The 19,366-nt window shown below is 37.7% G+C and overlaps 1 protein-coding gene across 2 annotated transcripts in view; it reads right to left on the minus strand.

Moving 5' to 3' along the window:
• The window catches only part of ZMYM2 (zinc finger MYM-type containing 2), a 75,843-nt gene that overhangs the window by 14,444 nt on the left and 42,033 nt on the right, over window positions 1–19,366 (minus strand). For both annotated transcript variants that reach the window (XM_082011862.1, XM_082011863.1), the window contains exons 9-15: window positions 13,400–13,572; window positions 7,455–7,620; window positions 6,466–6,500; window positions 4,549–4,678; window positions 4,265–4,380; window positions 3,231–3,402; window positions 1,416–1,523 (exon numbers count right to left, since the gene is read on the minus strand). In XM_082011862.1, the coding sequence (XP_081867988.1) occupies window positions 1,416–1,523; window positions 3,231–3,402; window positions 4,265–4,380; window positions 4,549–4,678; window positions 6,466–6,500; window positions 7,455–7,620; window positions 13,400–13,572 (900 nt within the window). The remainder of the gene's footprint in view (window positions 1–1,415; window positions 1,524–3,230; window positions 3,403–4,264; window positions 4,381–4,548; window positions 4,679–6,465; window positions 6,501–7,454; window positions 7,621–13,399; window positions 13,573–19,366) is intronic.

Below are 19,366 nucleotides of genomic sequence, written 5' to 3' on the forward strand. Positions count from 1 at the left end.
ACACAGTGGAATAAGACAACATATGATTGGATTTAATGTTGCAAGTTCCACCTTTATTTACTTTACTGAAGATGGTTCTTCCCTCATTTAGCAATCAAACAATGTTTTCATTCAAAACTGAATGCCCTTCTGATAGCCTGATTTCACCACCTTACTACTCAAGACACCATTCAAACTGGTCCAGATGAAATAGCATTCACATGCAAAGATCAAAGAACTCTGCCCCAGACTAAACACCAGTCCTTCTCCTGCTACGACAAAGAATCTCCTCTCAGAAGCACTTCAGTGTAACCAAGAGCTGTTACAAATTGCTATTATTTACTATTCCACTATGATTAATTTTTTCTTCAATTTTTTTTTTTTTCTTTCTCATGTACCAAGCCTCACTTATAAAAAGGGTTAAAAATCTAACATGCATCTGGCTAATAAACTTCCTAAGACTAAGATCAGACTAACCCCTAGACTTGATCTTTAAATTAGACAAATTACTATGAGACAATTACAGCAAACTGAGAAACCCAGTCTGGGCCATCTACTGCTGACATCTGTGGCACAAAGCAAAAGGAGACTTTCAATATCAGACATAGAAGCTAGTCAGGGGAGGTATGAGTTATATGTCCAAGAGAAGCTATGTCAAGGCGGATACTAGCTACAGACAGGAGCTTTCGTGGATCTTGGATTGATTAGGACACCTGATCTAATTGAAGATGTCCCTGACCCTGCTCATTGCAGGGGGGTTTGGACTAGATGACCTTTAAAGGCCCCTTCCAACCCAAACTATTCTATAATTCTATAGTATAAGGAAACAAACACCATTGCCTGCATTCTATAGAGTAGTAAAAATTTTAATACATAAAAAGGTCTCAATGTAGTGATTTTCCTGGTAAGTCAAATAACTCTACCTTTTTCAAATACAGGTATGGACAGTAACAAGACACTAAAAGGTAATATAAGTGATGTGCACCATATCAGCTTGCAATTTTCTAAGAAAATTGAGTGGGAAATTTGCCCTTTTGTCATTTTTGCTCTAAACCACCATTTCCCATGGAAACACCCGGTGATTGAAGAATGCATTCATTATTGTTTGCCATGACACATACTGAGTCTTTGAGCCTTCAAAATAGGCTCAGTTTTCCTAAATCCATGTCTAAAACCAAGTGATGAGCCATGTTCTTTTGTGAAAAGTTAACTCTCCCTTTTCTTTACATTCTGTTTCAAATACTGTATTTAGAAAGGTGGAGGAACTAATTCAGAGGTCCCCAACCTTGCAAAGACATGGCAAAGTTTTAACTAACAGTCAGTCAAGTGGATCTTGCAATCGACTAAAAGCTCCTCTGAAAGGATGATGAAACAAAGTACAGTGGTTGCCCACAATGTCTATTTCACAATATTTATTCAAATGACAGAAAAAATACCTCTTGGAAAGTCTATTTCAATATCAAGGTCTGGTTCATATGGAACATCAGGTAAGCTTGTTTGTGCCTCTGTTTCTGAGTTTAGTAGATTTGACTCAACTACCAAACCTGTAAAAAAAAAAAAAAAAAGGAAAAACTCTCGTTATTTTAACCAACAATTGGATTAGTCAAAACAGGGCAGATTTAGAACATTAGAAGCTGAATGGTTCTAAAGCTGCTTGTTCTGCTCATTGCCATCCTAGGTTTTGTTATTCTTGGGATCTCAGATTTACTTCTCCAATCTGATTTCCTTCAATCAGAAAAGATACTTACTAGCCCATCTGTCCTTCATTAAGATGACTCAGCAAAGCATGTGTATAGAAAATCAAATACTGGGGAATCTGGATCACATCAACTAATCACAGAACTCAAAAGAAGCCTGACAAACCTAACTATTTTTCTACATGATTCTTCCCGCAACAGAACAGACTTTCACATCTGTGAAAGTGATTCTACAAAAACAAACAAGGCAGGCAGGCCGAGAGAAACAAAAATTTGACCTTTTTCCAACTTCTAGCAAAGACAGATTTCTCCAAATTCAGTTCTCTGCAAACGAGCAAGCTTTGATCCCATGTACCTACTCATTCCAATAGCTGTACTTAGCAAAATGGAGCAAGGAACTGAAAATGACAACCTTGCAGTACTACCAGACATGTCCAGCTTTAGTGGGGGAATAGCAACAGTTTGGAAAACAATAAGCCTCCTGGGACTGCAGTACCATTGGCCTCCTACATATCAGGCCCAAAGCATAAGTTCATGTCATTTATCAACACCCTTCGAGACATCTGTTGAAAAGAGCCTGAAAAAACCCCAAAATTTCACCTGACTCAAGGGAAAACCTTAAAATACATTTTTTGGAAGAGAAAGCAGATTCTCCTGCAAAGATACAGAAGACACTTGAGGATTTTGGCAGGCAGAGCTGGGAAAGAGGGACAAAGAGGTATGTGCACTGAGAAAATATCATTACAGGATATGCGGTATATTTGATCTTTGGCTGTAAAGTTGTCCGAGACAGTTCTCTCCTTTTCGGCGAGCTGGTGGGATGACAGGCCATTTTAGCAACACAGCTGCAATGATCTATCAGCTGATGCAGTACTATCTTCGAAGACTGGATGTTTGCAGGTCAGGATCAATCAAGAGCAAAAGCATCTTAGGTCACCTGGTTTTGTTGACCACAGTTCCACTTGTGAAATATATGCTTCTCTTAGTTTTAAGAGTCCCCACTTTCCCACACCCAATGTAAAATGCGCCTAGTAACGTGTTACAATGACATCAGATCCCTGTCATATCCCACCTTGTTCAGAGAAAGTTCTGTTCCCACCTGTAAGACACAGCTACGGAGACCACTGTCCCTAAACTTCTGACTTGAGTTTTTCTGGGAGGACGAATGAATTGGTTTTGTCTTGGTTTGAGTTATGCTGAGAAGAAAACATGTGTGTGCAATCCTGGATGAATGCTTGCCATCAGCCAGGGAGCTGGCACAAGCAAAGAGAATGCCTGTGCTTTTAAAGACAAAGGTCTGGTACAGGACACTGAGGTCACACAACAGACTTCAGAACCACTTTCAATTGGTATTTCAAATGTGCTAAAATGATCTTTAAAAGTATTTAAATAATTAAGATTTCAACTTAATGTAAGAACTCAACAATAGCACTATTGTACTCAAAAAATCTTTCCCTAAAATATAAAAAAACCCCAACCCTTTTCTTGATTCACACACACCCACACATACATCCTAGCACTCTAAAGAGTCAAAACCTTGGCAAGAAAACTCACTGGCCACATCAGAAGCTTCAGCTTTTCCATCATGTTCAGGTACCATCTCTGACAAGTTCAGTAGCTCAGTTTCCAGAGGATTTGAGGGTACTTTTCCCTTCAGCTCTTCTATTGCTGCAAGGATTTTCTCACTGCTATCCAGAGTAGTGGGCAAGAAAACTGGAACTGGCACCTATGCAGACAGTGAGAAAGAGATAAATAGGAAAGAAAAAAAATATGCTGCAACAAAGCATCAACAGCAGTCAACACAGAAACAAACTCTACACCCCTTGTCTAAAAGACACAGTTAATACAGATTAGAAACATATCACTTCAGTGTGGGCTAACAAAAAATGCTGACAGGTTAAAAAATTCAATATACATGATTGAGAACAAAAGGGAAAGCAGGAAAGGATGCAGAAAAAAAAATCAAGTATGATGCAGAAAAAAAAACAAGTATGACAAAATATAGTGGGTCAAAGTAAGAACAGAAGGGTCTTCAGAGCTTCATACCTGTCTGACTATAAATTCAGACTAACAGTTTGGACAAATCAGCATCCTGTTTTAGTGGCTTGCTTGTGAAACATGGAATTTTATGAATTCAGTGGTTTTTTTTCCACCATTTGGATGAGATTTGGTACATAAGTGGTAACAAACTTAACTTAAGAGTTACTTTCTTTTGCTGGCACAAGGCTCCTTTTTGTTTTTTTTTTTTCTTTTCTTCTGTTTATCCCACTCTGCCATATCTCCCCAGCACAATCTTTCAGTTTCCCATTACCTATTACTTATTCAGCAAACTCAAAAGTATAACTCAGAATTGTTCCTAAAAAGTCCAGCAGCACAAGATTTTCACACCAAAGGCAGGCAGATAATTTCCTGATGATTCTTTAGGACCTAAGTACCACTGCCAGACTTCTAATGCTTTTTCATTAAATAGTGCTGCAGCATCCCGCAGTCCTTTAGATGGACCAGAATGAGAACACTCAACACAAAGTGGTCCCACACATGCATGTGAATGGATGCCAATTCAGAAATGACGCTGAAGTCTCACTTACAGGAACAGGAACCGTTGTAGGAACAGGAACATTTTGACTATACATGTTCATAGGCACCGGAACATAGACAGGTACAGGAATAGGCACTGGGACATACTCTTTTTTCCAATCATCTTCTATTAAAAGAAAAAAGAAAAAGGCAAACACTGCCAGGTACTTAAACATATTTTACACCTGCAGTTTAGGGAAAAAAAATCAGAGTATTTGCAGTATGTTCCAAGACAGTAACAGTTAAAAAATATGCAATGAAGAAATAAGTAGTTCCAGTACAGTTCAAGAGTTACCTGTCTGACAAGATTTTGTCTGCATATGAGGTTTACAGTATGTGGCTTTCGTCATTGTCAAAGGCTTGCAAAGAACTGCCTTGTTCTTCATTTCTCTGTTAGGGGTTGGAGAAGGTGGTGGTGCTGAGCCCTACAGACAAGCAAATAAAAAACGTGTTGTTACACCAAACTGATTTCAACTTTCCATCAAGTTCTTGGTTTAATGTATCAGTTGATACTTTTCTTATATGAGATGCTGAAGAGGAAGCTCACAAGAACACAACACAACAGCACCAACTATTATTTTTTAATTGCAAGATATTCTACATTCCTAGGAATCAGCTGCCACTGCCAGGAATGTAACATGGTTGTATTTTGCTCAGTCAGGGCTAGCACTTTGATTAACAACTTCAGGCTCATTTTCCTTTTCTTTTTTTTTTTTTTTTTTAGTTTAAGATACTCTTAAGATAAGTCATTTTACATTCTTTTTTACATGAAAGTGCAATTTAAGCTATTTTATAACTTAAAAAATAATTTTAGCTGTAAAAAGAATTCACTACAAGTAGCATAACAAACTTTTGGCTCAAGATCTAACCTTCTTTAACTATACTATAATCCAAAGATAACATTTTTAAAAAATGTATTTCTAGCTAAAATATTACCTCTAAACAGTTTTTTAATAGCCAAAGTATGAACTTCGAGCTCCCCCTGCTGGCTCTAAAATAGTGACACAAATACTTTCAAACATCACCTAATGCTCAAACTGCACCCTTACAGTCAACAGGTAACAAACCCTCTTGTTCCAGACATGGTTTTTGTCACCTAGCACCTGTTTTAGAACCTGATTTAAGAAACAGACTGTCACTTTTATTTCGTCAGATGTAGTAAGCCTAGCCTTAAATATGGGAAAGAAGTCAAGTCCTAAGAACAGCAGTAAACTCTACTTAACAAGCTACATTTTCTAAAATATTTTAAAAAAAAATATATCACAAACAGCTTTTATATGATCTTTAAAAAATTATGGACTGAATTAACACCTTTGGAAGCTATTAAATATAAAATACTAGATGCTTTTAACATGACCGTTTAGCTTGTCTGGTATCTCTAGTTACCTAAGCAATCTTATTTTCTGTGTTTTTTATTCATATATTTTATAATGCCATCAAAATACTTTCACTTAAATCTAAGATTTTCCTTACAGAAGCCTATTGGCATTAAAAAGGTGAGTCCATTTTTTCATGGAAAAATAGGCACTTCTGAGATCCATGTCACATGTCCATGTGAAAAAGAAATGAAAATAAAACTAAGTTTCAAAGTACACTAAGCTACATGAAAAAAATTATTATTAATAATACTTTTGACAAGCTGACAAAAACTGAAACTCAGAATGGAGGCTGCTGCTCCACTCATGATCGCCACCGTCCCAGACTAAACGTTATGCTTCCCTACTCTGTCACCCGCAGCAAAGTCAATAAAATCTTGAGTACCAATTATTCTACTCTTGGGAATAATAATTTAAGATCTGAAGCTTCATTTTCAGCCTTTCAAAGCTGAGATACAACCTCAATATTCTAAATGACCAGTGAAATTCTCTTCCTTATCTACAGTAAATAAATACACCTAATCAGTCGAAACATGTAAGATACACATAGTTTGTGGATTCACTTTTAAGCAGCACTTTCGTGCACTATAGATGTAAAATACATAGTTGATGACCTGGTTTCCCGGAAGACACTGAGAAGACAAAATATGAACATTTAAAATTTAATTTCAACTACTCGTGAAAAAGACTAAAAAACTCCACAAATTTAACTTCGTGTTATTCAAAGATACTATTTTTTTGTTTGTTTTTTTAATAGCCATCCCTTTAAGCCACCAGGATCGCACATTTTAAATACATCTAATTTTGTTATATATATGTTAAATATATGTACTTACTGTTATTTTTGTTCGGGGGGTTTGACAGCCCTGATCTAAAAATGTAAGAAAACATTTTTAGAAATTTTCTTCCATTTTTCAGAATCAAAGCAAAATTTCAGTAAGCAAGTCAGACAACATCTATCATCAGGATAACATTAAATTAACAGCACTGATTAGTACTGTACTGCAGGTGAGAACTGCACACAAGACTTCTCATTCATAAGCACCTCACTACTCCAGCATTGAACCTTACACAAAGGCCAACAGTAAATCAATGCTCCATCCAGATGTGAATATAGCCTCTTTCAGAAAAGCAAATACCAAAATGTTCACATATGAAAATGGCCGTACAAAGAAGTTGTATTGCTATAATTACATTAATTAGAAAGCTGATTTATTTGAACTTCGCCTGACTTGCCATTTACACCACGTAAACATGCATTCAGTCCCCATCAGCAAATTTAAATGGTACTTATTGCCAACAGACAACAGAAAAAAAAAAAGCACAATGTATTCCTCTTGCCTAGATACTACATTATATATAAAAATATAGATATTTCTTATCTAGACCCATTCTCATTTAGTTTCCATTTCATTTACTCCTTTAATTTATTTCTTTTTTCATTCTTAGTGCATTTATCTGCTTTCTGTGACCAAAACACATTTTGAAAAGAAGTGTTTCCACAGAGCTAGCAATGACAAACTGGAGCACAAGGAAAGAGGAAAACGTTTTCTGTCCCCATGAAGATACAATCTAAAAAGAAGATTTGGTTTTTAAAAAGTGATTACGAAATTGTTTGATTACCTGACAATGTTTCAGCTCTCGAAAAAGCAATAAAATAAAGAACTAGGACAAAAAATAACAAGCAGCTCCATGATGTCGCTGATGATAAAACAAAAACCCCCTCTAGCACGGTTTATTACAAGAAATAATTCATGCAGCTGTAAATTTTTCATTTAAAGGAAGCATCTTGTTTGCCGTTTAGCAGCGATAAAGCAGCACATACCATAGTGTAAGTTCTCAGGTCCTTTTTGGGTTGCCAGATTTGGTTCGTTTTGTTGACAGTAGAAACGGAGCAAACAGTGCTGATCACAAAAGTGTTTCATTTCGCCACGCCACTGCACTTTCTCTTTGAGAGTTCCTTGAGACTTACAACAGTCACATCGTGCAGCCTTAATGCAAAGGAAGATTTTGACATTTTTAAGCAAGCCTCGGAAAAAAATTATTTCTACATATTAAAAGGTTACATTTTTAAGAGTACTGACTACACAGTTCTAAGTCTCACTCACATAGGCTCTATGATAGTTACACTACCTTCTAATCTGTGTATACTGGCACATCTGTCACTTTATTTTCAATTGTTTGCTGGAGGTTAACACCCAGAATGCATCTGCTTTAATCACTAAGTCTTTAATAACTCTTTAAAAATTGCTCGTTCCTACACAGTCAGAAAAAAAAATTAATTTAATGCATCAATTTTAATTAATTCCACTGAAGCATTCTGCAAAACAAGAGCAGAAAGTGACTGAGACTCCTCAATGACTCTCTTGAACTGCGAACAAGTAGAGCTGGTTCCCTCCCCACCGAAGTTTGGGGTTTTTTTATTTTTAAGTCACAAACAGAATCACTTCTCTAGGTATCAAATCAGAGCTCTTCTAGGTATCAAATCAGAGCTCTTTAGTATAAATAACTTTTATATTTTAATTATTTTAGTGGTTTGACAACAGTTTTAGATTCCAATTATTTAGTTCATCAAAGTTTCTCTACTATTTATAAATAACAATAGCTCTCAAACTGAAGAGGTTTCCACAAAAATCTAGTTAGCACGTAACTTGAAACTCAAACTTTGTTCTTCTGTATCCCTAGCTAAAGATTTAAGCAATATATCTTTTACCAGCCTACATGGCAGTTTCATGGGGTATCACTAAGACAGACATTATTTTTCTCCAAAATAGATTCCTCTGAATTTAATCAGGCATACTATAAATTATTATCTGAACTGTGGTAGCCCCAGTTTCAGATCTTCAAGTAAGCAAAGAATTGTTTGCACTACTGCTCCCCTTGATATTGCTTGCCACTTCCAACCTAAAGCAGTCCTTAAAAAGGCAAAAGCTTTATCGATGCTCAGGAATCCAAAATAAGTCAACCAAATAATATAGCTAGGAGAGGAAGAGGGAAGATATGATAATATGCAACATAAAACATTAATACATAAAACCATACACAACATTGCAGTTATGCACAAGGCTCTGATAGCTAAAAAACAAAACAAAACCGAAAAACCAGTCCAGCTGTAGTTCTCACAATTCCAAAAAGTATCAACAGACCAACTAGTTCAAATTTTAAAAGTAATTAAATGTTGAGTTCCTTCTCTGTACTTTAACAGTCCGGCACCATCCTCTGGCAACATAGGAAATTCAGCTCTCAGTTGCAATTTTCAAATATTTATGATATATATAGAGATTTGATTCTAACAGTATAACCAGCTTTAAAAATTATATACATATTCCCTTTAAATAAAAACGTTTTAGTGTGCCCGGGAGCAATTAAAGCTGTGGCTTCAGGATCACCTCACACCAAGTGCCAGGCGCCACTGGAAGGGCAGGTACCTCTTTTCGCCCTGCTCTGGGCAGGTGTCAGCAGTAGTGCTCATGCACCTGCAGGATATACAAGGTCAAGTGCCCTATAAGCACTGCATAACCCCCCCATCCTCCCTAATTTTTAATTTTTTTTTTTTTTACATTTTATTACTTTGATTTTCTGCTGATGCTGATCCACAGTTCCTTTCGCAGCAGAGATGTTCTCAGCGGGACAAAAGAGCAAGTAAGTAGTATTCTTGGAAGGAAGTGGGGAAGAAGACGAAGTGTGGAGTGTTGCCAAAATAGCCTAGATTTATCAGTTCAGGAAAAACTGTGAATTCACACCTTTAATGCAAATGCATCTTCCAAAGCCACCAAAAGGCTGAAATACCCATAGAGAGAGGAAAAAAAAAGCCATTCACTCTAGGTTTAAATCTCAAGCCCACCTAACACTGATTGTTAAGAATGACAGCTGACCCATGTACAGAAAAGCCCACCTATTCTGACCTGCTGCACATTGCTTGACTATCACAGCACCACTTTCTGCTCAATTTTCTCTCTCCTTCAAAGGAAGAAAAAGGTGATAACTCCTGTCAAATGCAGCAACTACACCCTTCCTGCAACTGTTTTCTCCCTCTCTTGGTTCTGCTCTTTTATTTAGACCTTTGAATAAATGTATTATTGTCTCTCCTGGGCTGCTTCTAAAAGTATTTAGGTGAAAAAAATTTGTTTTGCTTCCACATGGAAATTACTATTTCTCAGAAAGGCCAAGATTCCTTTGTAAGGATGCTTCACTTCTCATCCCTACATTTGCTACACCGTAATTCTACCATTTCCATAATCATGCTTACAGTCAGTACTACACACCCTTCCATGCACTGAAGTTTCCTACTACCTGCTTGCGCTCCCCACTTCCCCAACCATGAAATTAACTGAAAGCAAAAGTGTGAATTCATGATTTTCTGCTTTTTCCTTCCTTCCTCTTTCCATTTGTTTTCATTTGGGATACTGGCACTATGCATTAATTCAATCTACTTCAAGACTGCTCTCTCTCTGTGTTTCCAAAAAGTCCATCTATACTCTCTGTGCTCCAACTGCACATAAGTCCTTTGCCACTCATGACTGCTTTTTGGTTGAATTCTTTTCCCAAGTCCAACTTCAACATGTTGAAATGGGCATGGTGATTAGTATAAATCACTGTTTGCCCCAAACGTGGTTTAAAAACAAAGTTTTCACATGTGGGGCTTTTATTTATATTTTTAATCCTCAAATGACCTGTTCCTAAATGTTCTACAATAATTTGGACTGGTTGTCCTGCTGCCTTTACCATTTAGATTAATGCTGGCTCTACAGTGTCAAATTTTACCACTGTTGACAATCATTGCTATCTGAGCTCACCAGCCACAAGTCTTTGTACGCCTCAAACTGTATTTCCTCACCTCCTATTTAGTCTTTGCTGAAGACACCTGACCTCTACTGAATACACAGTCATCACTGTACACGCTCAGTCCAACCAATACTCCACTGTAGCCCTGAATGACCTGTAAGCGCACTCCAGCTGTAGTATTTTCAGCAATGTTTCACAATGTATACTTGAAGAAACAGATTTCTGTGCTGTTCTCAGAACTGTGTACTCTTTTCCAAAAGAGATTTCTGTGCTGTTCTCAGAACTGTGTACTCTTTTCCAAGGTACTTTCAATGCTCTACTATAAGTAACATCAAAAGATTGAAACTCTCATCAAACATCAGGCTACTAAAATATTTATATTGAAATTTCCCAGGCATTTTTCAGATTAACATCCGAAGCATGGCATAAAACTGAAGTTTACAGGAGGAGCTCTAACAGCTTAAGGAGCTAACCTCAAGACACCCAAAAATTTACCTCATCTTAGACGTGCATGGATACCAGACAGTAGAAATCTCCTCAGAACTTGGCACCAACTGGTAACTGTAGCTGGCACCCAACAGATGATTATGACTGAACTATTCTTTTACATTTCAATCCCCCATATTAGTTTTGAAGAACACTTCTAGGTAAGTCTGATGTGCTTCTAATACTTCCAGATAACAGTCTGTTGTGCTTCTACCACTGCTACCTTCTTCTGGCTTTTTGAGAAAAGAATTTTGTCATTCAGGGAAGCTCTCCCATAATACTTAATTATTTTTAAAAGTTAAGATGTTTTCCAGATAATACTACACGAGAAAGATGTGTCCATAAAAAAAAGTAGACAAAGAAGATGGAGACAAACACTTGTTTAATGAACACAATGCCGGTGTTAAAACATTACTAGGTTATTACTAGTTATTTCTCTTCATGTATACATTCCTTGAAACTCCAAAATAACACTGGACATTGCATAAATGAGACAAAGCTCATACATATGTAACTATTCTTTTAGGAAGCTAACAGACAAAACAGCGAATGAAGTACAAATTCAGGAAGGGGTCCGTATCTATTCTGTCTTCCTATATTTTGATCATTATCTATTTATGGCTAGGCAAGAATATCAGCTAATAATGCACTACCAAATTCAAGATATCTGGAGTGACTTTTATAAAGAGGGAGAAGTTACCAGTAAGAATGTAAAGAAAAAAAAGACAATTTTAGCAAAACACACAATTTCCCAAAACCTATTACATGTTTCCCCATGTAATAAATGCCAAACTTTTATAACCAGAACTGAATTAGGCAAAGGCTTTAAGAAGTATTTGAAAAAAAATGACAATCAACAATTCAACATCATGTAACACTAGTTCCACTAGCAAGCGTAAAATTCAAAAATTAAAAATATCTAACACTTAAGTATCATCAAAAGTACCTAAAGTCACTAGTTACCAGCAAGTCTGTTTAGATTAAATTGCCTTTTCATGGCATCACGTCTAACTTTCCTGTACCACAGTGCCATCAGCATTTCTTAAGCATACTTAATGGGCCAATTAAGTTATTGCCCTTATCCCACGGATCAGAAGGATAACCGGAAGTCAGAGTTTTCAAGTGGTTCTCAAACCTGAACCAGAGTACAAGCTTCCACAGAAGTTTATGTACATGAAACTAGTTTGGTATGCACACCCTCAGACTACATTCTTTGCTGAATCATCAAGAGATTTCTATAGCACACCAAAGCTTTATTAAGTTCTCTATCAGAAGGCACTTTTTACGCAGGGATAAATTTCACCCCATACCCCAAGTTTTAAGGCATATATTGTATGAAGTTAACATTTTAGTAAGTTAACATTTTAGTAAGTTTAAGAAGTTTGCAGCCAAGCATCATCACCCTATTTTCACATGAGACAGAAGAAACACATTCTGGTCTTCAGTAGTTTCCTTTCAGGAATGTCTAACAGGACCCTACATACATTATTCAAAATAAAAACTTTACAATGTTTGGCTGTAACAATTCTGGAAGCAGCCATTCCAAAATATCAGATATGTCTTCAGATTCAGTTCTTTTATGGTAGGTAGATCATCTTGAATTACAGGACTTGTATCTAGCCCTCTAACATTTCAAGCTTTTTATTGCCGTCCAGGCTGTGTACAGAGTTTTGGTAAGGTGATGAATTTTGTACTGTCTTTTTTGCAATTGCATCCACAAGTGTAGTTCTTGTTTGACATTATCAGTGTAGCTTTCCAGGATGTTCACACCAGAGATCAAATATTTTATCCGTGGTACTAATCGCAGGTTAAACCCAGTCCAATTTCACCTTTATTTCTTTCAAAAAATGAAACCAAAAAAACCCTCTTAACGTGAACTCTTTGCTGGTTGTGCTTCACAAGGTAGTTAAGCTTCCAGAGATTTAGAAATAGATGCCATCTGTTTGATTAAAACTTTTATTAGAAATCCATTTGGTCTTGCTTTTCCCTTTGGCATCCTTTCCACTGGGAAATACTGAACAATCAAAGCCTCTGCAGTTCAAACTGTGGGAGAAGGGAAAAGGCAAAAAAGGAGGCAAAAACAGGAACAAGAAAAACTCTGCTAACCTAGTTTATCGTCAGTCAACTCAAGGTATCATCCAGCTGCTATTAACACTGTTTTCAACATTCTGAATACACATTTAAGAAGTTTTGACAAGAAAAATATGGTATCAATTGAGAAAAAATTGGAATTGTAAAGTAACAAATATACATAGTAGTTTCTTGGTTTTCTGTAACTCAAGACTTCCTTGCCAAATGAATTAATAAAATCAGATGGTAGAAATGCTGCTCTAAGATCTAAGAAAACTCAAATGATGAAATTAATACATTTGCTTATTGTGTAGCAAATGCTTTGCTGAAGTAAGCCATATTTGCTGCACAGTCCTTGAGATATCCTCACATGTGCATTTTTGGTTTTTTTAACTGTGGAGCTCTCGTCAAAAATTCTGAGTTACTTGCCTTGTAGTACCAGTCCTGAAATTTTTTACAGCACTCTTCACTGCAGAAATCTCTCACTACACCATCAAGTTCCTTAGTTGCTCCCTTTTTGCACAGCTGTGAGCAGTAATTACAAGTAACACATCTCAGTCCTAACCGTCTTGCAAAGTCTTGTTTATATAGCAGCTTGCAGCCTGGAAACAGATTTTAAACATTAGGAACAAAGTAATTTTTACAGAGAGATATCACAGTTAAGACTTAAATATTGAAAATTAAATGAATACAACAACAGCTAACAATTGGGGCTTCAGACAAATTCAGGTTGCACAATAGACTGTATTTCAAGACATGTTTACCTGAATACCTTTCCTGCACAACCTATGGTTTCATTGTGATGTCTACATCTTTTTCAAACACTACGCTTCACTCTGTGCTTATCAAATCCCTGAATAAACAGTGAGAAAAATTGTGTAATTTTCTTTTCATATAGAACCATGCAAAAGCGTTGACTTAGAATTACATTGCTCAGTTACACAACCTCAAAATGCTATACATCCAGAAAATGACGAGCAGAAATTTTAAGCTAGACAACACTATCCACTAAAACAATACCTATCTTCAAGGATCAACTTATTTCTATTACTACTTTCATTCATGTTAATACAACAAACCACTTAAGACAACTCATTAATTTTTAAGAACACTGATAGGTACAAGATGACCTAAGAACTGAAGAGTTTCTCAAAAAATGTAGCTATAAAGTATGCAATGATCAGTACTGAGAATAATTATGCAACAGTAGAAGTTTACATATGAAATTTGTGTAGCATTGTACACAAGGAATCTTTTATTTTTTCTTTTCACATCGGGTGGGTTGTTTTGGGTTTTTTTTTTTTTGTGTTTGCTATGCAGTCGTAATTTCAAGGTTGCCATAATGAGATCTATGTTCTTGAATAATCTGATCCTCCTTCAAGCAAATTAGAAAAGACATTCTAACACATTAAATGCATTGAGATGAATACTGTACCTATTACATAGGCTATTTTGAGAATATAATGTATTTAAACTACCTCAACTATAGCGTCTACTGAGATGATGCCTAAATCATATACCATATATCTCTGTAATTGTCCTAATTTTACAGAAGGGAACAGTATGAGAAGATGAAGTAACTGTCTATATTAAACACTTGAGGGAGCAGAACATCTGCACAGACCTTTAATCTAAAGTACTGCACCTGTTTTTATGATCTCTCAAATGTCACAGTACCACCATGACCAGAAATCAAGTTTTCCAAGTGCCCACTCTGCTAGGGCATACAGTCTAACACATGCAGACTTATGCACTTCTGGTAAGTTATGAAACTCACTACGTAACATATGCGGTACACTTCCTCTGGCATACAGAACATAAAAATACTATAATTATAACATATTCAATAATTCCAATTATTGTGGACTTGTGACTATAGTCACTATAGTGACTTGTGCTATTGTCTATTAGGGTAGAATTTCATATGTGTGAAACCGAGATACTATTTTAAAATCACTAAAAGCACAAGAAAGCAAGTGGAAGCTGCAGCAGAAAGCATCTTCCAAAAACAAAAGGTTATTGAGGAATTTTAACTTGCCATGCTACAAGTTTTGCTAACAAATTGAATTTGCTAGCGATGTTAAAACAAGACAATTATAGAATATCATGCAAATAAGACACTGTAGGTAATAACTGTGTTTTAAACTGGGGTTTTTTAGTTATACATCTGAATCTGTAACAACAGAATAAAGAAAACTACTAACACACAAAACAGGCCTTGCAGATGGAAGGTGCCAAATCAAGCAATCACCGTTACAGTGCAGCTAACTGGGATATTAAATACACTGCTCTGAAGGAAATAATAATCCTGAAGATACCAGTGTGTGCAAGCTATTAGGTAAAAGTACCCACTAAAGCACTGAAAGTTTCTTGCCAGTACTTTTTCCTGTTAACTGTCTCTCTCATTATTATATGGGTCATCAGATTCTTTCCACTTCTTCACAATTCTGGAGATAGCTCAGCATCACAAATGTATCCTAAGTCACAGCTGAAGAGGAGAGTGCTGCATCAACCTTTCAAGACTATAGGTTAGCAGAAGTACTCTACTACCAATCAGGTAAGCCATGTGCATCTGCCTAAATAGTCTACAAAAAGGAATGGACAAAGTTGACATTCTTCTTGGCTGCTAAACTACAGCGAGTAAAATTGAAGAAGATACTGCTGTTACATTAAAAGAAGTTATCAGGTAAGAAATTTTCCATTCTACAGTCAAACATCTCCTACATCTCTGTGACTCATGGAAAATAATGAGAAGTGAACATTAAGTAAGGGGAAATAAAAAGTCCAAAATTCCAGTCCCTTAAGACTAAATGCCTGAAAAACATGGAGGGTTTTCTATGGATCACTGACTGCAGGGCTTCTTGTTCAAGAAGGCCTCTACAGAAGATAGAAAAATACATCTTTATAAAACTTTAGATGTTGGCAGAAGATTGTTACAACCCTAAAGACTTCCAAAATGGAAGTACAGGCTTTTCTTTCTGCAACATCATGACCAAAATTCTTCAGATTTGTCTGATACTTTTAGGTCTTTGTAACAGGTAACTTAATCCACCTGACCAGGGAACATTTGGTTGCTTCAAGATCTTGTCACTTCAGGCAAAGGGAAAACAAAAATGTCTTTCTTTTTATAGGATGTATTTTAATTAGGTCCTTGGTACTCCGTGCATACCTGGGATATAACTTTTTCTTATAATGCTATGGTTTTGACTGGAATAGTAACACTTTCTTTGAAGTATGGAAAAACGCATTTGCATTTAGCAAAACAGATTGAGCTCAAACAATTTGGTCTTCACAGTGCACAATGTAAAACCTGAATCAACAGAGCAGTAGCATCCAAACTGGCGTTGTAGATGTGACCAAGAAGTGGGCTTTGACTGGCAAAGCATTGTACATAAGTAATACAAAAAACACTGGTTGTCTGATCTTTCCAATATCAACACTAAAATCCTGAGGGTTTTGCCAGCCTAATTCCCCTAGGGACTTGGGTTCATGAGTATAAGCATAAGACAAACACCTGAAAGCCCCAACATTTTGAACAAAAAGATATGAATAAAATCCTAAGTTCCTCAGGGTTTCCGCTATAACACCAGACACGCGAGTTAGTGTGACCAGATGGAAATCTCTAGTGCTTTAAAGTGACTCTAAGAGGAAAGAACTCTTAATTTCAAAGAAAAATGTAAATGCAAGTCATTTGGTTCAAGCTACACAGGTAATCAACTATGTTCTTCAGCAAAGTTCTAACAGAAGATGACCCCACAAGTCAATTGTCTCAGAGTCCATTAAGGAGTATTTTCAGATGAAGTATCTCCAACTCAAAATCTGAACCAGGCAAAAAAGAAGTAGCTGAGTATCTGCTAAAGCAACATAACATACCCTTAATTATGCTAGTAGAATTCTGGCTTCCAAGCAAAACCCAACACAAAACCTACCGCTTCCAACAGCCCTGAACTTTGGTTCCCCACATAAAGTATAGAGAGGATAAAGATCTCAACACATGCAACAAAGGCTTACTGACAGGACAACACACAAGCAGTTCCTCCAAGTCTTTACTTCAGGCATGTTCCAGGTCAAGAAAGCTTCCTTTCTCTTGGCAGACAGAAGAACTGTCAGGTCCAGCCCTGCAGAGCTGCCCATGGTAGGAAACATGTTTCACATGACTGTCTGCAGACTCAGTGCAAGCAGCCTACTAAGAACCTGATCCTATTCCACCAGCAGCATCTACCTGAATTATGGGGAAGTTGGGTACACTGATGTATCAAGCAGCTGTGAGACAGGAATGCTGAACTAGAAACACTTCAATTCCTCGACAACAATCTCGTTTTACCACAAAGAATAATGTATTTTATAGAATGTAATTGTTCATCCTAAAAGCAATTAGTTTTTTACCCCTGAAAAGCTGCACTTTACTAGACTACCTTCCTCCTCCTCCAAGCTACATACAAGACTTGCTGTTCTCTCATCCTGTAATAACCTCAACTGTTACCCTTCAACAACTTCATCTAGAGAAGAATAACAACAAGCCTGTCATATCACAAGCCTGTAAGTATCAAGAAGCCTGTAGCATCACAAGCTATGTCTTGAAGATTTCTGGAGCTATGTTCCATCCACATCTTTCTGCTACGTTCTGTTTTTTCCCTCTGTATATTGAATACAATAGCCACCTCTTCCATACCCACATTCCTATATCCACTGTCTCTGGCTTCAAAAAAAACATAACTACCCTTAGGAAGACAGATGCAATGCATGCAATTTTGGGTCTTGCTTGGATTATCATTGAAATAGACCCCATACTCTCTGAGTAACAGACAAGTTTTCTATCCCACTTTGTTCCTTGTCTTCTGCTTAAGAACCTTTTATTATTCAACACAACTTTTATACATCCTCAGTTTAACCTGATATTAGATACTAGCTCCTTCCTTTCTTCTCACTTCTACTCCCATCCAGTTAAGGACAAGTTTCTGCTCGTCCTTAAATCTTTTCAAGTTGATTTTTCTTTCAGATTAATAAGCAGCATCTTTATGAGCACAAGAAGGCAGCGGCTTATAATCTCAGCACCTTAAGTTGTCATCACCCCTTATCTGCAACAGCCAATACTGTCTTCTCTTAAAGAACTATCTCAAACCTCTTCAAAGACACAATAGTGGCATTAACACTGAAGAACGCAAATTAACAAGGACAACTGTATCACAGAATCACAAAGGTTGGAAAAGACCTTCAAGATCATCAAGTCCAACCATTAATCCAGCGCCACCATGATCCCTAAACCATGTCCTGAAGCACCAGATCCACACATTTTTTGAACACTTCCAGAGATGGCGACTCCACCACCTCCCTGGGCAGCCTGTTCCAATGCCTGATCACCCTCTCAGTGAAGAAATTTTTCCTAATATCCAATGTAAACCTCCCCTGGCGCAACTTGAGGCCATTTCCTCTCATCCTATCACTGGCTACTTGGGAGAAGAGACCAACACCCTCGTCACCACAACCCCCTTTCAGGTAGCTGTAGAGAGCGGTAAGGTCTCCCCTCAGTCTCCTCTTCTCCAGACTAAAAAACCCCAGTTTCCTCAGCCGCTCCTCATAAGACTTGTGCTCCAGACCCCTCACCAGCTTCATTGTCCTTCTTTTTGAACACGCTCAAGCACCTCAGCATCCTTCTTGTAGGGAGGGGCCCAAAACTGAACACAGTATTCAAGGTGCGGCCTCACCAGTGCCAAGTACAGGGGCACAATCACTTCCCTACTCCTGCTGGCCACACTATTTCTGATACAGGCCAGGATGCTGTTGGCCTTCTTGGCCACCTGGGCACACTGCCGGCTCATATTCAGCCAGCTGTCAACCAGCACCCCCAGGGCCTTTCCCGCCGGGCAGCTCTCCAGCCACTCCTCCCCAAGTCTGTAGCGTTGCATGGGGTTGTTGTGACCCAAGTGCAGGACTCGGCACTTGGCCTTATTAAACCTCATACAGTTGACCTCAGCCCATCGATCCAGCCTGTCCAGATCCCTCTGCAGAGCCCTCCTACCCTCCAGCAGATCAACACTCCCACCCAACTTGGTGTCATCTGCAAACTTACTGAGGGAGCACTCGATCCCCTCATCCAGATCATCAATAAAGATATTGAATAAGACCAGCCCCAGAACCGAGTCCTGGGGAACACCGCTTGTGACCGGCCATCAGCCGGATTTAACGCCATTCACCACGACTCTCTGGGCTCGGCCATCCAGCCAGTTCCTCAACCAGCGAAGAGTAAACCTGTCCAAGCCACAAGCCACCAGTTTCTCCAGAAGAATGCTGTGGGAGACGCTGTCAAAGGCTTTACTAAAGTCCAGGTAGACAACATCCACAGCCTTTCCCTCAGCTACTAGGCAGGTCACCTGTAGTCAAACAAAGCACAGGGTT

This window comes from Phaethon aethereus (genome assembly GCF_964289735.1).
Source record: "Phaethon aethereus genome assembly, chromosome: 1".
NCBI classification, from domain to species: Eukaryota; Metazoa; Chordata; class Aves; order Phaethontiformes; family Phaethontidae; genus Phaethon; species Phaethon aethereus.